The sequence below is a fragment of the Lissotriton helveticus genome, chromosome 3_1, assembly GCF_964261635.1.
Source record: "Lissotriton helveticus chromosome 3_1, aLisHel1.1, whole genome shotgun sequence".
NCBI lineage: Eukaryota > Metazoa > Chordata > Amphibia > Caudata > Salamandridae > Lissotriton > Lissotriton helveticus.
In genome coordinates this window covers 1,863,449,583-1,863,467,516 of record NC_136061.1, presented here as the reverse complement: position 1 = coordinate 1,863,467,516, position 17,934 = coordinate 1,863,449,583, and the positions used below count along the sequence as shown (strand labels likewise).

The 17,934-nt window shown below is 43.7% G+C and overlaps 1 protein-coding gene across 1 annotated transcript in view; it reads left to right on the top strand.

Annotated features, from left to right (window-relative positions):
- The first annotated feature begins 12,331 nt into the window (after positions 1 to 12,331).
- Positions 12,332 to 17,934, top strand: part of LOC144823915 (malignant fibrous histiocytoma-amplified sequence 1 homolog) — a 235,088-nt gene continuing 229,485 nt past the window's right edge. Inside the window, exon 1 of the mRNA XM_078682825.1 lies at positions 12,332 to 12,390. Coding sequence (XP_078538951.1) covers positions 12,375 to 12,390 — 16 coding nt within the window. The 5' untranslated portion in view covers positions 12,332 to 12,374. The remainder of the gene's footprint in view (positions 12,391 to 17,934) is intronic.

The following is a 17,934-nucleotide window of genomic DNA, read 5'->3' as shown; positions in this document are numbered from 1 at the left end:
CTAAAAGGTGAATTAAAAAAAACACACATTGGAAGCAAAGTCAAAATGGCTTACCTCTAAGACGCGAACATCAGCATATACCGGGCAAAGGAGTCCATGCACGATGGTAAGCGGAGACGACAGCCAGGCACGACAGGACACGGGATAAGCCTAAAAAGTGAATGGAAAAAAACACACATTAGAAGCAAAGTCAAAATGGCTTACCTCTACCTCTAAGACGCGAACATCAGCATACATAACTCTTATGCAGTCGCCTGTAAAGAAAAAGCAAACAACAAACACATCTAATGTCACCAATTACACTAAAACATTGGTACAAAACAGCACTTACCTTAAGCTCCGAAGTCTGGAAAAGATGGCGCTTACCGCTAATTAAATTTAAAACATGCCCCACCCTGACGTATTCAAATGCTGTACTTCCCGCCACCAAATGATACGAACAGCAGTTTCGGCAAAAAGAGGCAATATTAAATACAATAAACAGTAGGCTATATATTTACACGAAATGTCTAACGTAAAATTAAAAGAAAAATGGAAGTACAATAAAAATTGGATAACAATACATTTAGGCAAAAAGCACACTTACGCAAACACGACACGGACGGTGAATACATAAAAAGTCAAAAGAAAAAAAACATTTCAACAGAATCAAAAACATTATTAGAACAACATTAAGGAAAAGTGGCACTTACCTGTATAAATTGACGGAAGATATCACCAACTGCCTTTTACCGGAAAAAAGTGCCCCACACTGCCGTATTTAAATAAGGTACACACCCTAAAAAGCTATCAGCAGCACTTTCGTAAAAAAAATCAAGTACAAATCCCTTTAAACTTTATTAACTGTACATAAAGTAGCATGTATAATTAAGGAGCAAAATGTATACCCAATATCATGCAATACAGCACCAAATCCCCATCCAAAATATACAAGGTAGTCAAAACTCACACTTACTTAGATGTCCCGTCCAACAACGCTTCTGCAGTTACTTATAAAGAAACAACAACCAAATACATTTAATAGTGACACATTCACTAAAACATTCTTAAATAATAAAAAAACAGCACTTACCTGAAACTCCGAAAGAGGGTAGACAAGACGACGGGACATAGGGTAAACGGAGACGACAGCAACGGCAGGCACGACAGGACACAAGATAAGCCTAAAAGGTGAATAAAAAAAAACACATTAGAAGCAAAGTCAAAATAGCTTACCTCTACCTCTAAGACGCGAACATCAGCATACATACCGGGCAAAGGAATCCATGCACGATGGTAAACGGAGACGACAGCCAGGCACAACAGGACACGGGATAAGCCTAAAAAGTGAATAAAAAAAACAAACATTAGAAGCAAAGTCAAAATGGCTTACCTCTACCTCTACCTCTAAGACGCGAACATCAGCATACATAACTCTTTTGCAGTCGCCTGTAAAGAAAAATCAAACAAAAAACAAATCTAATGTCACCAATTACACTAAAACATTGGTACAAAACAGCACTTACCTTAAGCTCCAAAGTCTGGAAAAGATGACGCTTACCGCTAATTAAATTTAAAACGAGCCCCACCCTGACGTATTCAAATGCTGTACTTCCCTCCGCCGAATGACACGAACAGCAGTTTCGCCAAAAACAGGCAATATTAAATACAATTAAGAGTAGGCTATATATTTACAAGAAATGTCCAACGTAAAATTAAAAGAAACAAAATGTAAGTACAATAAAAATTGGATAACAATAAAGTTAGGCAAAAAGCACACTTACCAGTATGTCACAGCAGCACGGACGGTGAAGTGTAGTAATCTCACGACGGTAAACGGAGACGACAGCCAGGCACGAAAGGACACGGCGCACAACAGGACGCGGGATAAGCCTTAAAAAGTGAATGAAAAAAAAACACATTAGAAGCTGAGTCAAAATGGCTTACCTCTACCTGTTGGACGCGAACATCAGCATACATACCGGGCAAAGGAGTCCATGCACAATGGTAAACGGAGACCACAGCCAGGCACGACAGGACACGGGATAAGCCTAAAAAGTGAATGAAAAAAAAACAGATTAGAAGCAGAGTCAAAATGGCTATACATACTGGGCAATATGTTAGGCAAAAAGCACTTACCTGGGTGCCCCAATGAGCAACTCTTTTGCAGTCGCCTGTAAAGAAAAAACAAACAACAAATACATCTAATGTCACCAATTTCACTAAAACATTCGCACAAAACAGCACTTACCTTAAGCTCCGAAGTCTCGAAAAGATGGCGCTTACCACTAATTAAATTTAAAACGTGCCTCACCCTGACGTATTCAAATGCTGTACTTCCCTCCGCCAATTGATACGAACAGCAGGTTTGCCCAAAACAGGCAATATTACATACAATAAATGGTAGGCTATATATTTACACGAAATGTCCAACGTAAACGTAAAAGAAACAAAATGGAAGTACACAAAAAAATTGAACAATAAAGTTAGGCAAAATGCACACTTACCCAAAAACGACACGGACAGTGAATACATAAAAAGTCAAAAGAAAAAAAAACATTACAACATAATCAAAAACATTATTAGAACAACATTAAAGAAAAGTGGCACTTACCTGTATAACTTCACGGAAGATATCACCAACTGCCTTTTACCGGAAAAACGTGCCCCACACTGCCGTATTTAAATAAAGTACACACCCTAAAAAGCTATCAGCAGCACTTTCGTAAAAAACAACATGTTCAAATCCCTTGAAACTTTATTAACTGTACATAAAGTAGCATGTATAATTAAGGAGCACAACGTATACCCAATATCATGCAAAACAGCACCAAATCCTCATCCAAAATATACAAGGTAGTCAAAACTCACCCTTACTTAGATGTCCCGTCCAACAACGCTTCTGCAGTTACTTATAAAGAAACAACAACCAAAGACATTTAATAGTGATACATTCACTAAAACATTCTTAAATAATAAAAAAAAAACAACACATACCTGAAACTCCGAAAGAGGGTAGATGAAGACGACGGGACATAGGGTAAACGGAGACAACAGCAATGGCAGGCACGACAGGACACGAGATAAGCCTAAAAGGTGAATTAAAAAAAACACACATTGGAAGCAAAGTTAAAATGGCTTACCTCTAAGACGCGAACATCAGCATACATACCGGGCAAAGGAGTCCATGCACGATGGTAAGCGGAGACGACAGCCAGGCACGACAGGACACGGGATAAGCCTAAAGAGTGAATGGAAAAAAAACACACATTAGAAGCAAAGTCAAAATTGCTTACGTCTACCTCTAAGACGCGAACATCAGCATACATAACTCTTTTGCAGTCGCCTGTAAAGAAAAAGCAAACAACAAACACATCTAATGTCACCAATTACACTAAAACATTGGTACAAAACAGCACTTACCTTAAGCTCCGAAGTCTGGAAAAGATGGCGCTTACCGCTAATTAAATTTAAAACATGCCCCACCCTGACGTATTCAAATGCTGTACTTCCCTCAGCCAAATGATACGAACAGCAGTGTCGGCAAAAAGAGGCAATATTAAATACAATAAACAGTAGGCTATATATTTACACGAAATGTCTAACGTAAAATTAAAAGAAAAATGGATGTACAATAAAAATTGGATAACAATACATTTAGGCAAAAAGCACACTTGCCCAAACACGACACGGACAGTGAATACATAAAAAGTCAAAAGAAAAAAAACATTACAACTGAATCAAAAACATTATTAGAACAACATTAAATAAAAGTGGCACTTACCTGTATAAATTGACGGAAGATATCACCAACTGCCTTTTACCGGAAAAAAGTGCTCCACACTGCCGTATTTAAATAAGGTACACACCCTAAAAAGCTATCAGGAGCACTTTCGTAAAAAAAATCAACTACAAATCCCTTTAAACTTTATTAACTGTACATAAAGTAGCATGTATAATTAAGGAGCAAAATGTATACCCAATATCATGCAATACAGCACCAAATCCTCATCCAAAATATACAAGGTAGTCAAAAATCACACTTACTTAGATGTCCCGTCCAACAACGCTTCTGCAGTTACTTATAAAGAAACAACAACCAAATACATTTAATAGTGACACATTCACTAAAACATTCTTAAATAATAAAAAAACCAGCACTTACCTGAAACTCCGAAAGAGGGTAGGCGAAGACGACGGGACATAGGGTAAACGGAGACGACAGCAACGGCAGGCACGACAGGACACAAGATAAGCCTAAAAGGTGAATAAAAAAAACCCCACATTAGAAGCAAAGTCAAAATAGCTTACCTCTACCTCTAAGACGCGAACATCAGCATACATACCGGGCAAAGGAATCCATGCACGATGGTAAACGGAGATGACAGCCAGGCACAACAGGACACGGGATAAGCCTAAAAAGTGAATAAAAAAACAAACATTAGAAGCAAAGTCAAAATGGCTTACCTCTAAGACGCGAATATCAGCATACATACAGGGCAAAGGAGTCCATGCACGACGGGAAACGGAGACGACAGTCAGGCACTACAGGACACTGGATAAGCCTAAAAAGTGAAAGGAAAAAAAACACACATTAGAAGCAAAGTCAAAATGGCTTACCTCTACCTCTAAGACGCGAACATCAGCATACATAACTCTTTTGCAGTCGCCTGTAAAGAAAAAGCAAACAACAAACACATCTAATGTCACCAATTACACTAAAACATTGGTACAAAACAGCACTTACCTTAAGCTCCGAAGTCTGGAAAAGATGGCGCTTGCCGCTAATTAAATTTAAAACGTGCCCCACCCTGACGTATTCAAATGCTGTACTTCCCTCCGCCAAATGATACGAACAGCAGTTTCGGCAAAAAGAGGCAATATTAAATACAATAAACAGTAGGCTATATATTTAAACGAAATGTCTAACGTAAAAGAAAAATGGAAGTACAATAAAAATTGGATAACAATACATTTAGGCAAAAAGCACACTTACCCAAACACGACACGGACAGTGAATACATAAAAAGTCAAAAGAAAAAAAACATTACAACAGAATCAAAAACATTATTAGAACAACATTAAGGAAAAGTGGCACTTACCTGTATAAATTGACGGAAGATATCACCAACTGCCTTTTACCGGAAAAAGTGCCCCACACTGCCGTATTTAAATAAGGTACACACCCTAAAAAGCTATGAGCAGCACTTTCGTAAAAAAAAAATCAAGTACAAATCCCTTTAAATTTTATTAACTGCACATAAAGTAGCATGTATAATTAAGGAGCAAAATGTATATCCAATATCATACAATAACAGCACCAAATCCTCATCCAAAATATACAAGGTAGTCAAAACTCACACTTACTTAGATGTCCCGTCCAACAACGCTTCTGCAGTTACTTATAAAGAAACAACAACCAAATACATTTAATAGTGACACATTCACTAAAACATTCTTAAATAATAAAAAAACCAGCACTTACCTGAAACTCCGAAAGAGAATAGACGAAGACGACGGGACATAGGGTAAACGGAGACGACAGCAACGGCAGGCACGACAGGACACAAGATAAGCCTAAAAGGTGAATAAAAAAAAAACACATTAGAAGCAAAGTCAAAATGGCTTACCTCTACCTCTAAGACGCGAACATCAGCATACATACCGGGCAAAGGAATCCATGCACGATGGTAAACGGAGACGACAACCAGGCACAACAGTACACGGGATAAGCCTAAAAAGTGAATACAAAAAACAAACATTAGAAGCAAAGTCAAAATGGCTTACCTGTAAGACGCGAATATCAGCATACATACAGGGCAAAGCAGTCATGCACGACGGGAAACGGAGACGACAGCCAGGCACTACAGGACACTGGATAAGCCTAAAAAGTGAAAGGAACAAAAACACACATTAGAAGCAAAGTCAAAATGGCTTACCTCTACCTCTAAGACGTGAACATCAGCATACATAACTCTTTTGCAGTCGCCTGTAAAGAAAAAGCAAACAACAAACACATCTAATGTCACCAATTACACTAAAACATTGGTACAAAACAGCACTTACCTTAAGCTCCGAAGTCTGGAAAAGATGGCGCTTACCGCTAATTAAATTTAAAACGTGCCCCACCCTGACGTATTCAAATGCTGTACTTCCCTCCGCCAAATGATACGAGCAGCAGTTTTGGCAAAAAGAGGCAATATTAAATACAATAAACAGTAGGCTATATATTTACACAAAATGTCTAACGTAAAATTAAAAGAAAAATGGAAGTACAATAAAAATTGGATAACAATACATTTAGGCAAAAAGCACACTTACCCAAACACGACACGGACGGTGAATACATAAAAAGTCAAAAGAAAAAAAACATTACAACAGAATCAAAAACATTATTAGAACAACATTAATGAAAAGTGGCACTTACCTGAATAAATTGACGGAAGATATCACCAACTGCCTTTTACCGGAAAAAAGTGCCCCACACTGCCGTATTTAAATAAGGTACACACCCTAAAAAGCTATCAGCAGCACTTTCGTAAAAAAAATCAAGTACAAATCCCTTTAAACTTTATTAACTGTACATAAAGTAGCATGTATAATTAAGGAGCAAAATGTATACCCAATATCATGCAAAACAGCACCAAATCCTCATCCAAAATATACAAGGTAGTCAAAACTCACACTTACTTAGATGTCCCGTCCAACAACGCTTCTGCAGTAACTTATAAAGAAACAACAACCAAATACATTTAATAGTAAAACATTCACTAAAACATTCTTAAATAATAAAAAAAACAGCACTTACCTGAAACTCCGAAAGAGGGTAGACGAAGACGACGGGACATAGGGTAAACGGAGACAACAGCACCGGCAGTCACGACAGGACACAAGATAAGCCTAAAAGGTGAAAAAAAAAAAAACACATTAGAAGCAAAGTCAAAATAGCTTACCTCTACCTCTAAGACGCGAACATCAGCATACATACCGGGCAAAGGAATCCATGCACGATGGTAAACGGAGACGACAGCCAGGCACAACAGGACACGGGATAAGCCTAAAAAGTGAATAAAAAAAACAAACATTAGAAGCAAAGTCAAAATGGCTTACCTCTACCTCTAAGACGCGAACATCAGCATACATAACTCTTTTGCAGTCGCCTGTAAAGAAAAAGCAAACAACAAACACATCTAATGTCACCAATTACACTAAAACATTGGTACAAAACAGCACTTACCTTAAGCTCCGAAGTCTGGAAAAGATGGCGCTTACCGCTAATTAAATTTAAAACGTGCCCCACCCTGACGTATTCAAATGTTGTACTTCCCTCCGCCAAATGATACGCACAGCAGTTTCGGCAAAAAGAGGCAATATTAAATACAATAAACAGTAGGCTATATATTTAAACGAAATGTCTAGTGCAAAATTAAAAGAAAAATTTAAGTACAATAAAAATTGGATAACAATACATTTAGGCAAAAAGCACACTTACCCAAACACGACACGGACAGTGAATACATAAAAAGTCAAAAGAAAAAAACATTACAACAGAATAAAAAACATTATTAGAACAACATTAAAGAAAAGTGGCACTTACCTGTATAAATTGACAGAAGATATCACCAACTGCCTTTTACCTGAAAAAAGTGCCCCACACTGCCGTATTTAAATAAGGTACACACCCTAAAAAGCTATCAGCAGCACTTTCGTAAAAAAAATCAAGTACAAATCCCTTTAAACTTTATTAACTGTACATAAAGTAGCATGTATAATTAAGGAGCAAAATGTATACCCAATATCATGCAATACAGCACCAAATCCTCATCCAAAATATACAAGGTAGTCAAAACCCACACTTACTTAGATGTCCCGTCCAACAACGCTTCTGCAGTTACTTATAAAGAAACAACAACCAAATACATTTAATAGTGACACATTCACTAAAACATTCTTAAATAATAAAAAAAACAGCACTTACCTGAAACTCCGAAAGAGGGTAGACGAAGACGACGGGCCATAGGGTAAACGGAGACGACAGCAACGGCAGGCATGACAGGACACAAGATAAGCCTAAAAGGTGAATAAAAAAAAACACATTAGAAGCAAAGTCAAAATGGCTTACCTCTACCTCTAAGACGCGAACATCAGCATACATACCGGGCGAAGGAATCCATGCACGATGGTAAACGGAGATGACAGCCAGGCACAACAGGATACGGGATAAGCCTAAAGAGTGAATAAAAAAAACAAACATTAGAAGCAAAGTCTAAATGGCTTACCTCTAAGACGCGAATATCAGCATACATACAGGGCAAAGGAGTCCATGCACGACGGGAAACGGAGATGACAGACAGGCACTACAGGACACGGGATAAGCCTAAAAAGTGAATGGAAAAAAACACACATTAGAAGCAAAGTCAAAATGGCTTACCTCTACCTCTAAGACGCGAACATCAGCATACATAACTCTTTTGCAGTCGCCTGTAAAGAAAAAGCAAACAACAAATACATCTAATGTCACCAATTACACTAAAATATTGGTACAAAACAGCACTTACCTTAAGCTCCGAAGCCTGGAAAAGATGGCGCTTACCGCTAATTAAATTTAAAACGTGCCCCACCCTGACGTATCAAATGCTGTACTTCCCTCTGCCAAATGATACGAACAGCAGTTTCGCGAAAAACAGGCAATATTAAATATAATAAACAGTAGGCTATATATTTACACGAAATGTCTAATGTAAAATTAAAAGAAACAAAATGGAAGTACAATAAAATTGGATAACAATAAAGTTAGGCAAAAAGCACACTTACCCGAACACGACACGGACAGTGAATACCTAAAAACTCAAAAGAAAAAAAACATAATAACAGAATCAAAAACATTATTATAACAACATTAAAGAAAAGTGGCACTTACCTGTAAGCTTGACGGAAGATATCACCAACTGCCTTTTACCATAAAAACGTGACCCACACTGCCGTATTGAAATAAGGTACACACCCTAAAAAGCTATCAGCAGCACTTTCGTAAAAAGCATCATGTTCAAATCTTTTTAAACGTTATTAACTGTACATAAAGTAGAATGTATAATTAAGGAGCACAATGTATACCCAATATCATGCAATACAGCACAAAATCCTCGTCCAAAATATACAAGGAAGTCAAAACTCACACTTACTTGGATGTCCCATCTAACAACGCTTCTGCAGTTACTTATAAAGAAACAACAACCAAATACATTTAATAGTGACACAATCACTCAAACATTCTTAAAAAATAAAAAAAACAGCACTTACCTGAAACTCCGAAAGAGGGTAGATGAAGACGACGGGACATAGGGTAAACGGAGACGACAGCAATGGCGGGCACGACAGGAAACAAGATAAGCCTAAAAGGTGAAGAAAAAAAAACACACATTGGAAGCAAAGTCAAAATGGCTTACCTCTAAGACGCGAACATCAGCATACATACCGGGCAAAGGAGTCCATGCACGACGGGAAACGGAGACGACAGCCAGGCACGACAGGACACTGGATAAGCCTAAAAAGTGAATAAAAAAAAAACACATTAGCAGCAAAGTCAAAATGGCTTACCTCTAAAAAGCGAACATCAGCATACATACCGGGCAAAGGAGTCCATGCACGTAGGGAAACGGAGACGAAAGCCAGGCACGACAAGACACGGGATAAGCCTAAAAAGTGAATTAAAAAAAAACATTAGCAGCAAAGTCAAAATGGCTTACCTCTAAAAAGCGAACATCAGCATACATACCGGGCAAAGGAGTCCATGCACGACGGGAAACGGAGACGACAGCCAGGCACGACAGGACACGGGATAAGCCTAAAAAGTGAATAAAAAAAAAAAAACATTAGCAGCAAAGTCAAAATGGCTTACCTCTAAAAAGCGAACATCAGCATACATACCAGGCAAAGGAGTCTATGCACGACGGGAAACGGAGACGACAGCCAGGCACGACAGGACACGGAATAAGCCTAAAAAAAAAGACACGTTAAAAGCAGAGTCAAAATAGCTTACCTCTATGACGCGAATATCAGCATACATACAGGGCAAAGGAGTCCATGCACGACGGGAAACAGAATCGACAGCCAGGCACGACAGGACACTGGATAAGCCTAAAAAGTGAATAAAAAAAAAACACATTAGCAGCAAAGTCAAAATGGCTTACCTCTAAAAAGCGAACATCAGCATACATACCGGGCAAAGGAGTCCATGCACGTAGGGAAACGGAGACGAAAGCCAGGCACGACAAGACACGGGATAAGCCTAAAAAGTGAATTAAAAAAAAACATTAGCAGCAAAGTCAAAATGGCTTACCTCTAAAAAGCGAACATCAGCATACATACCGGGCAAAGGAGTCCATGCACGACGGGAAACGGAGACGACAGCCAGGCACGACAGGACACGGGATAAGCCTAAAAAGTGAATAAAAAAAAAAAAACATTAGCAGCAAAGTCAAAATGGCTTACCTCTAAAAAGCGAACATCAGCATACATACCAGGCAAAGGAGTCTATGCACGACGGGAAACGGAGACGACAGCCAGGCACGACAGGACACGGAATAAGCCTAAAAAAAAAGACACGTTAAAAGCAGAGTCAAAATAGCTTACCTCTATGACGCGAATATCAGCATACATACAGGGCAAAGGAGTCCATGCACGACGGGAAACAGAATCGACAGCCAGGCACGACAGGACAAGGGATAAGCCTAAAAAAAATCAAACATTAGAAGGAGAGTCAAAATGGCTTACCTCTATGACGCGAACATCAGCATACATACCGGGCAAAGGAGTCCATGCACGACGGGAAACGGAGACGACAGCCAGGCATGACCGGACACGGGATAAGCCTAAAAAGTGAATAAAAAAAAAAAAACATTAGCAGCAAAGTCAAAATGGCTTACCTCTAAAAAGCGAACATCAGCATACATACCGGGCAAAGGAGTCCATGCACGACGGGAAACGGAGACGACAGCCAGGCACGACAGGATACAGAAAGCCTAAAAAAAAAGACACATTAAAAGCAGAGTCAAAATAGCTTACCTCTAAAAAAAGTTAATAAAAAAATAAATAATAAACATGGCTTACCTCTAAGACGCGTAATTAACCCCTAAAAACGCCCACCAAATGCTGTGACGAAAAAAGGGGCAGGACTTAAAAAAAGACACGAGAACGCCCCCGAATCGCGTCCTGACGGGGGAAAGAGTGATGGACAACAATGTCTTCCAATGGCTAGCCTCCATTTATGGAGCTAGCCAATGGGAGACAGAGGCGGGACAAAGCCCCATAGTGTAGATCAACAGATTTCGCCTGCGCGAATGCTGCTGCGCAGCGGACGCCAGGCGAAACCTAAAAAGGGGGTGGGGGAGATACAAAAAAAATGCACGGATTTGCTTACACTAGTGACTGAAACAAGTGAGGCCACTTCTGCTCAGGCCCCCTGCCCCGCTAGGTATGCATACATTAATGGGCCGGCCCTGGAGAGAAAGAAAGTGACACCTCTGTCTGTTTGCTAAATGCGAAGTAATAGACGCCCATCTGCCTCCTGAAAGGCCACTCAGACGTCCACTGGGCCGCTGGCTGTATCCGAACAACAGCGACACCGCCCAAATCTGCCGCTCAGACTGCTCCAAAACGCGGGCCACCGTTGGAACTTGGCACCAGCCCCTCGAGTCGGGCATTGCCCGAGTGCCCACGTCACCAATCCGATGCTGGCAGGCAGTGCTCTGTGGCTAATACCCCACTGAAATAGCCAGGTAACTCATAAGAAATGCGCACCTCATAAAGTCATCGAGTAATATCCAAAAGTGAACTGTACCATTAGTAATTTTCTCCAGTGTATTGTGCTGGAAGCCCTTGGAGTTTTTACAGGCATAATAAGGCCTCCATGTTGCGAAACTGATGATGTTCACTTTGATTGCGGTTTCGTACTCTGATTTTGTGCACGTTATTCGTAAATTATACAATTTCACTACCGTTTATATATACACTGCTAAAATGTTTCGTAACTGTATAAATTACACAGATGTCGGAAGTAACGTGTTGCACGCTATCTAAATTTTACAATAAATAACTATTACCAGCCTATTCGTTTTGACACAATTCTCATAGTTTCTTTTCGTCGCCTTCAGTGACAACCACACAGGAACCCCTAGCGAAGCAGAAATCTAACTGCTGGCCTTTCAGGGACGCAGTATGCTGACTGACCCCCTCTAAGCCACTGCTGGGCCTGTGTGTTGGGAAATACATCCCTGTCAGCGGAACACGCTGCCCGCAAGTGAGCAATCGACCACGCAAGGCGTGGCCACGCGCAGCTGCGTTAGTGTGCCACGGAGAGGAGGAAGTAAAGCAGATCACAACCAGCGAAAGGCAGAATGGACGGGAGAAATGGTGAGTAGCACGCACAAACATTGTCGAAAGCAAGCATGTGCTCGTCCGCATCAGTTGTCTTGAGAGGTTTGGATTAACTGAATATATCGTTGCTTCTTTCTCTTTCGGCCACAATCCGTTGACCTTGCAGACAATCAGAACACTTCACTCTGCTAGCCGAATGTTGACGTTGGCAAGGCTTCTTCATATTGATTCAACCTCATGTCTTTTTCTTCCGGCGTCACCCTATGTTTCGTGGGTCCTTTACATCCCAGTCGTTCATCTTGTGGCACTAATTTACTATCTTTCTCTCCACCTTTCTCTATTTAATGACTTCCTCTTTCCTGCTCAAGGTGAAAGTCTGATGACAAAAGTCCTGCTGGCCAAAAATAAGTGGGACTGGCGGCGCGCTCCACTTCCAGCCACAAATTAAGGACTAAGGCATACGTTACTAACTCTTTGTGCCGGCATAAAGCAACTCAAGTGACGTGTTGTATTTATTATCTAGCACAAAAGGTGTGTTGCCAGGTTTTGTGCTGGAAGGGCACCCTTTTCGCAGCACAAAGACACGTTGTGGTACTTTGTAAAGTGCAAACAGCACAAATAGCCTAAGTTTTGACATAAACCCCGATTTTTTAAGGTAGCTGTTACAGGCTTTGCTGCAAAACTTGAGGCCGGTGTGAATAAGGGAAAATGTGCCCTTAAAAAAAGAAAGAGACAAGCATTGGCATAGCCAATAGGTCTCGCTTTTGGGACCTTACAAGTATTTAGTTATGCAGCACAATATCCTTGGTGCAACAACAGCAACTGTTGCATGGCTAAACACTTAGAAGGTACCAAAGGCGAGACCTATTGGCTATGACAATGCTTTTTTTTACTGTAATGAGCACGGGCGTCTTCACAGACACCACGCTATGCAAAGCAATAGGTGTTGCTTTTGGTATTGTAAATAACAATGGCAGAAGGCATTGCCATTTACAATGCCAATAGCTCCAAAACTCGTAGTTGCGAGACCTATTGCATTGTAAATGCTTGTTTTAAGTGTAATGCTCCGGGTTATATTCTATATCTGGATGCAATGACAGAAGAAGCAAAATACTAGTTTACGCGTTTTTAAGCAAAGCTCTTAATTACATCGACTGCGCCTGCATTTCAAGCCAGTGCTTCGCTGAGGGGAGCGAAACCGAAGAATTCAGGAATAGGCAGGTTACTGAAAAATAATCTGGGGTGAGCATTTAAACAATAACCCCTCATTTCCCAAAAGCGGACATTGCATTTAATGCATCTAAAAACATGTTCCGGCTCGGCCCCCCCATGCATGGAGACATCCCCCCCCCAGGCATAGAGACATCCCCGCCCCGGCCCCCCAGGCATGGAGACATCCCCAGGCCCCCCAGGCATGGAGACATCCCCCGCCCCCCCCCAGGCATGGAGGCATCCCCACCCCACAGGCATGGAGACATCCCCAGCCCCCCCAGGCATAAAGACATCCCCGGCCCCCCAAGGCATGGAGACATCCCCGGCCCCCCAGGCATAGAGCCCTCACCCCCTGCCCCGGCCCCCCAGGCATGGAGACATCCCCGGCACCCCCAGGCATCGAGACATCCCCCGGCACCCCCAGGCATGGAGACATCCCCGGCCCCCCCAGGCATAGAGACATCCCTGGCCCCCCCAGGCATGGAGACATCTCCGGCCTCCCCAGGCATGGAGACATCCTCGCCCCGGCCCCCCAGGCATGGAGACATCCCCCGGCTCCCCCAGGCATGGAGACATCCCCGCCCCGGCCCCCCAGGCATGGAGACATCCCCGCCCCGGCCCCCCAGTCATGGAGACATCCCCGCGCCGCCCCTCCCCCCCCTGGCATGGAGACATCCCCCCGGCCCCCCAGGCATGGAGACATCCCCGCCCCGGCCCCCCCAGGCATGGAGACAATCCCCCCCAGGCATGGAGACATCCCCGGCCCCCCAGGCATGGAGACATCCCCCCCCCTCTGCACCAATCTGACGCCGGCCCTGGAGGGAGATGGACGGGAAGGATTTTAGAAAGTTCGGGGGCCGCGAGCGAGGCACTCCCCAGGTCAGATTTTGAGCAGGGGGGGTGTAGAGTTGGCGTTTCATTGTTCACGCTACGTCACTACGTAGCGTGAACGGCGACCATTTTTGGTCGCGCGCGGAGAGCGTAGATCGGGCACCGAAGCGGGAGCTGTAGGGCACAATGCTCGGCGCTCTCCGTGAGCAGTGTACATACATAAATAAATATACACCCTTATTGAACAACAAGGTGTCCTGTCTTCAATAGGAGGAACCACACCTCCACAGTGGCAACAAGGCTGGGACCTGGAAAAAAAAAGAAAAAACAACAGGAAGCAACCCACGAAAGCACCAAGGCAGGACAGCCACATAGCAGCACAGGCAGGCCCCACACTGGAGAGGCCGGAGGATCACGGAGAGCGCGGCAGAAGCGCAGAAAATCACCAGTGCCAAGAGAGAAAAGCAAGGTACCAGGTACGTGGGTACTCCTCACCCAGAAGCAAAGGGGTAGAACCACCAGAACCAGGAAGTGTGAAGGGGCAGGAAGAGAGTCGCCCACGGCCACCGCACGCCCAGCAGAACACGCAGGGACGTTACAAGGTACGGAGGGTGCCCCAACTGAGCAGAAGCACTGGCGGAATCAAGGGGCAGTGAGGAAGGAGACGTAGAGGGCCCCCACCTCCAACCAGAACAGGGAGAGGAGAACAGTGCACCAGGCAGTCCCAAGGGTCAGAATACAGCGCTGGAGAAGCGTGATACCATGTGCGCGCAGGCGACGTCGGCGACAGCCCCAATACCATTTCTACCTAAACCGGGTGAACCCCTAATGAAGTGGGATGACTGGAGAGAGTACATCTTAAATTACATAGAGGTCCTAGAAGATGAAAATGAGGAGGCGTTCACGAGCAAAAGGAAAAGAAAAAATGTTCTGCACAACCTAGGCCCGGAAGGGATCAGGGTATTCACAAATCTAGTACCCAAACCTCGGCAAGACACAGACGACGACGTCTTCGCCCATGCGATCGAAGAACTCAATGAGCACTACCGGCCGGCAGTGTGCGTGTCGATAGACCGCTACAACTTCCAGCAACAGAAACAAGAAACGCGAGAATCAATTGACGAGTACGTAGGCGTTAAAAAGGTTGGCAACGACATGTAAATATGGCGCACTCCATGATGAGTTCATCAAGGACCAAATTTTGCTGCACACAACAGCTAAATCTGTGCAAGACAAACTATGGGCAAGCGGAGATGCCTCATTGAAAGAAGTGATTGCGATATTGAAGAAGGCGGAACTGGCGCGGAGATGCGCAGACGCAGCCAAAAGAGAACCAGCAGTGAGGACAATGGTGAATAAGATTGATGAAGAAGAACCCAAAGGAGGGAATAAGAACGTGAGTGCCGCTCTACAAATGGCCGGGGAAGCCGGGTCCACAAGGGAAGCAGTCGAAAGGAGTGAAGAATCCATGCTACCGTTGCGGCAGTTTGGCCCATGAAGCACACGACAAAAGATGCCCAGCGTTCTGCGCCAAGTGCATGTTTTGCAGTGTGATGGGACATTACGAAAAGGTATGCCGGAGAAAAGCGGGCCGCAACACGGTGAAGTATGTAGACCAAGACCAAGAAGGCATAGAAGGGAGATGCCAAGAAGAGGATGAGGTGCTGTGTATAGAGGAGCAAGTTCTAAGTGTGGACACCAGGAGATCAAACAAACCGTTACTTGACATGCTAATAGGCGGTGTGATGATAAGCATCGTGGCAGACTCAGGATCGCCATATACGATAGTGCAGAGGGCAGTATGGACTGAGAAATTCACGCCTCAATTGGGTCCGCAGTTGGAACCACCAGACATCAGACCTGTCACGTACCTGGGGGACTGCATCCCAATAGTGGTATTTAGACCATTGAAATTTGATTTCAGAGGACGCAGTGCTGCTTGCAAATTATATGTAGTGGAAAAGGGCCCGTCGGTACTAGGCTGGATGGATCAAGGAGACCTGGGCATCAAGCTGGAACCCGGCGGAGCGGTACAGGTGCTGATGACGGAGCCGGAACAATGGCTAGACCTAGAAAAGTGGAAAAGAAACTTCCCTAAGGCGTTCGGTGGAAAGGTTGGGAAATTGGAAAAATTCTCTCACAAGATCGTCCTCAAGACGGATGCCACGCCGGTATCACACAAGGTGAGGAATGTGCCGATTGCAGTGAGGGAAGCGGTTCAACAGGAACTGCGCGAACGGGAAAGGAACGGAATAATTGAACCCATCACATGTGCGAAGTGGCTGGCTCCCCTGGTGGTGGTCATGAAGCCCAATGGCAAGGTCCAGTTGTGCGTGGACCTGCGCGAACTAAACAAAAGTATTGTGGTGGAAAAGTTCCCGTTACCCCGTATTGAGGAAATGCTGGCGAAAACCAAAGGGAAGAAATGGTACTCCACCATTGATTTGACGTCGGCGTACCACCAGATAGCGTTACACCCGGAGAGTAGGAAGCTGACGTCCTTCATAACTCCCTTTGGGTGTTACCAATTCTGCAGGATGCCTTTTGGCCTCGCATCAGCAGCGGCCGTCTTTCAGAAGCTCATGCATCGACTCTTTAAAGACATGGAAGGAATCCAATACTTCCAAGACGACATCCTGGTGATGGGTAGGGATTAACGAGACCACAACACCAAGTTGTCCAAGGTGCTGAAAGTGCTGGAGGATAAAGAACTGACTGCAGAGTGGGAGAAGTGCCGCCTAGGAATGGCCTCTGTCACCTATCTGGGACATGAAATTGGCGAACAGGGGATCACACCAAAGAAGGAGAATGTGAGAGCAATATGTGATGCTCCACCCCCAGCCAGCAAGGAAGAAGTAAGGTCCTTTCTAGGGATGGCCGAACATTATAGCAAGTTTGTACAACACTTTGCCACCAAGACCCACCACATGAGGCAGCTTACGAGAGAGAAAACGGCGTTCGCATGGACGGAAGAGACGCAGAAGGAGTTCGAAGGTATCAAAAGGGATGTTGTCCAGGCCATACCCCTCCAAGGGTACGATCCGCAGGGCCAAAAGGTGGTGACAACGGATGCCAGTGACAAGGGGCTTGGAGCAGTCCTAATGCAAGACAGAGGAGGAGGAACGATGGAGACATTGAGCTTCGCATCCAGAGCCCTGACGGACACTGAAAAGAAGTTTAGTGTCATTGAAAAGGAAATGCTAGCGGTAGTATGGGCCATGGGCAGATTTCGTCAGTTCTTGTGGGGCACGAGGTTCCAACTTAGAACGGACCACAAACCTTTGGTGAGAGTACTCACGTCCAATGGGCATGCGAGTGCCACTCCTAGAATTGCAAAAATGACACTAAAATTGTTGGAGTATCGATACGATGTGGAATACATCCCGGGCAGCAGGAACAAAGTGGCTGACTACCTGAGCAGGGCTGCAGCAATGGAAAATGCCGATGAAGAGAAGGAAGCGGGGGAAGAGATGGTAGCATTGATGGAAGACCCGGAGAAGGTGATAAGCAACCGAGAATGGAAAGATGCGTACCAAG